The sequence below is a fragment of the Pundamilia nyererei genome, unplaced genomic scaffold (assembly GCF_000239375.1).
Source record: "Pundamilia nyererei isolate P.nyererei 1_Seehausen unplaced genomic scaffold, PunNye1.0 scaffold00038, whole genome shotgun sequence".
In the NCBI taxonomy this organism is placed as follows: Eukaryota; Metazoa; Chordata; class Actinopteri; order Cichliformes; family Cichlidae; genus Pundamilia; species Pundamilia nyererei.
This window is the reverse complement of record NW_005187439.1, coordinates 1,781,025-1,784,323: the sequence shown is the minus strand read 5'-3', so window position 1 is coordinate 1,784,323 and position 3,299 is coordinate 1,781,025. Positions and strand designations below refer to the sequence as shown.

At 41.0% G+C, this 3,299-nt stretch overlaps 1 protein-coding gene across 1 annotated transcript in view; it reads left to right on the top strand.

Annotated features, from left to right (window-relative positions):
• Positions 1-1,908, top strand: part of prdm8b (PR domain containing 8b) — a 6,640-nt gene extending 4,732 nt beyond the window's left edge. The window contains exon 2 of the mRNA XM_005730655.1: positions 31-1,908. Within this exon, the coding sequence (XP_005730712.1) occupies positions 31-1,286 (1,256 nt within the window). The 3' untranslated portion in view covers positions 1,287-1,908. The remainder of the gene's footprint in view (positions 1-30) is intronic.
• Positions 1,909-3,299: the final 1,391 nt, after the last annotated feature.

Here is a 3,299-nt window from a genome sequence, read left to right as displayed (position 1 = left end):
TTCAATAATTTCCTTTTGTCCTCCGGTTAGGTTCATCCCACCACTCCTGTCCGGACTGCAGCCAGCGGTTCCAGTTTGAGTTCCCTTTCTTGGCCCATCTCCGGTTCCGTTGCACCAAGAGACTGCAGAGCATTGCTGCAGCCGACGAGGAGCACAGCAAAGACAGCGGCACAGAGCGACCAAACGCAACCCCAACCAGGACCAGCCCAAAGGTAGTCCGCTCCGAAGGTTTCAGCAGTCATCAGGACAACAATAAACCCTCCACAGACTTTCATAACCTAGCCAGGGATCTAGAGAACAACCGGACCAGCCCGCCGAGTGACAAGGAGGCCGAGATCTGCAGCGAGAGCTCGGGCAAGAGGAAGTTCTCCGAAATAGAGGACAGGGAGTGCAGAGGACCCAGCCTTCCGCAGTCCAAGTCTAAAGACGAGCTTGCAACGTCTGTGCAGAATTACAGAGGAGCATATGGCCTAGAGGACAACCACCGGTCCTTCTCCCCACCAGGCTCCATAGAGCTGGGAGAGGTAAAGCGCAGCGCCTTTACTGAGGTTAAGTCAGCCCAGCACTCCAAACAGCACAGCAGCAGCAAAAGTCTCCAAAGCTCCAACTCTGAAAACAAAGATGGAGGTCGGCCCAGCAGCAACCCCTCGGAGAAACACCTTAGCATCAGGTCTGTGCTGTCAGAGACGCAGCCGCCCCAAAGCTCGCCCATGGGCAGTGCTTTCACCTCCGTCAGCCAGCAAGGAGGTGGCAGTGGTGGGGAGAGGAAGAGTGCCTTCAGTCAGCCATCTCGCTCCTTTTCGCAGATCTCACCACTGGTGATGCCACCCAAGCTGCTGGACTGCCACCCAGCGGTGGGCGACACCATCTCCTCCAACAGACTCTACCAGGCTGACCACCTTGCTGCCAAGCTGCAGGGTGCAGAACTGGGCGCCAACTGCCCCGTGCCGGGCGGCATGGCCAAGCAGAACCCCTTTGTCTACGCCACCGCCTTCTGGCCCAAGAACTCCGGACCTATCCAGCTTCAGATGCCCTCAGCTCTCACCCTGCTGCCTCCCTCATTCACCTCGCTCTGTCTGCCCGCTCAGAACTGGTGCGCCAAGTGCAACGCCTCCTTCCGCATGACCTCAGACCTGGTTTACCACATGCGATCCCACCACAAAAAGGAGTACTCCATGGAGCCTCTGGTCAAGCGGCGGCGCGAGGAGAAGCTCAAGTGCCCCATATGCAACGAGTCCTTCCGGGAACGGCATCACTTGTCACGTCACATGACCTCCCATAACTGACTTTTTGAAACTAACAAGGACGAGACTTTTGTTTAACATGGACGGATTGTCAACCTGCCTGGATTTAAGCACTCCAACTGGAAATAGACCACTTAAAAACACAAGAACACCCCTTGCACTTACTTTCACTTTGGACTATAATCTTTGAATTCCTTTTCTGTCTGTTTGCTTTTACTCCCCTGTAAAAACAATTAATGTTTTGGGTGTATGCAAATGCGTTTTGACTTCAAAAATGAATCTATTTATGAAAAGTTCACTTAAAAGTTTGAGAATAAGGGAAGATTTAAATATGTGTAATTGTACAGTAAGTTGTATTTTATATCATATAAATGCAAATATAGAGAAAAATGACAAATGTAGTCATACATCATGGTTTACAACGCAGCGAGTTTTTTCATGTCTACAACCAATATGGACACAAATTGGGGATATTATGTCAGACTATATTTCAGAGTGCATGTAATATGAAATGATATTGATTTAAGATGCAGTCTATACATTACAATGTAAATAATTTGTTTTATTTGAAATACAAAGTGTAATATTTTGTGTCAGTGGGGAATAGTTTCAGTGTTTCTTCCTTTTGCGGGAATTTACTACTTGATAGTTTATCTAATCATGTTGAATGCATTGACAATAAAATAGCTTTATTTTCAAACTGTGGCCTTCATGGATTTTTTTTGACTGCAACTCAAATATATATTAAATAAAATCTTTATATATCCTGTGTTTTGTATTCATACATTAAAACATTAATTTTAGGGATGCAAAAAGTGGACAAAACCCAAAGGTCACTTTTTTTTTTTTTTACCTTATTTACATTTTTTTATAAGAAATTGATTTTATATATTGCCAAAGCTCAGTGTTACTAAAATAAATATAAACACATTATGTAATTTTTTTTCCAACACACTCCAAAATAAAGACACTATTACAGTTAATAAATCTGATGATGAAATATTTATTGTACATTATATGGATATATGGTTATCTACTATGTTTCCTCCTTGGAAATGAGCATTATTATTATTATTATTATTATTATTATTATTATTATTATTACTACAGCCATTGTCTTTATTTAGGTAGGACACATTATCCTCTTAATTAAACTTTAAAATAATAATAATAAAAAAAACCTTTATCATACCTGCACATTGGGTGTTTCCCGTTGATAATATGGTCTTGTATTTATCGAAATAAAGTTTATGTAAAAGAAAAAAATATATATATAAAATGTTCGGACTGGTTTTTTTTTAGTCTTTATTTTTATTTATTTATTTATTTTTATTTAAAGCAAAAAATACATGGCCATGATTTTCAGGCTTCTCGGTAAGCGACCTATTGTTTTACTTTACTGAAAAAATCCGCGCCGTACGCCTACATTTACGATTCGTTTCCATTAAATCATTAGACTTATTTTTTTCTTTGAAGAGCCGTGAACAGCCAGTTACAGAGAAGCCACGAGTTCCCCATAAATCAATAGGTGCAAATAATTTAAATTTATAATTTTTTTAAACACGCCGCAAACTGAAGACAGCAGTGAAGTGCTGCTGTAACACCCAAATAACAACCGTCTATCAGCTCGACGGTGACCTTTAATCTGCAGGATATTTATGTCAAAGAAAATCAAACAAGCAAACAAAAAACAGAGTGATAGAAAGTAAAACGTGATAATATTTTTGGATCAGTACTCCTTATTTCCACCACGTTATGAAAACGCAAATATCAAAAAAATAAATAAATAAAAAAAACCACCGGGTAGGAAACGTTTCAGGACACGAGCTGAACAGAAACTGGTTCAAGCGCGCCATCAAGTGGTCTGTGAGCAAACTGCACAAGCGGAGATCCCACTGGGCAGCCATAACGTGTTAGGATATATATGTGGAAAACTAAAACCCTTAAATTATATGTAATTTAAGATCTTTGTTTTTAACGAGGCATCAGAATCATTATATGTATGACTCATACCTGTAACCATGACAATATCCCTATATGACCATGGCTGATATA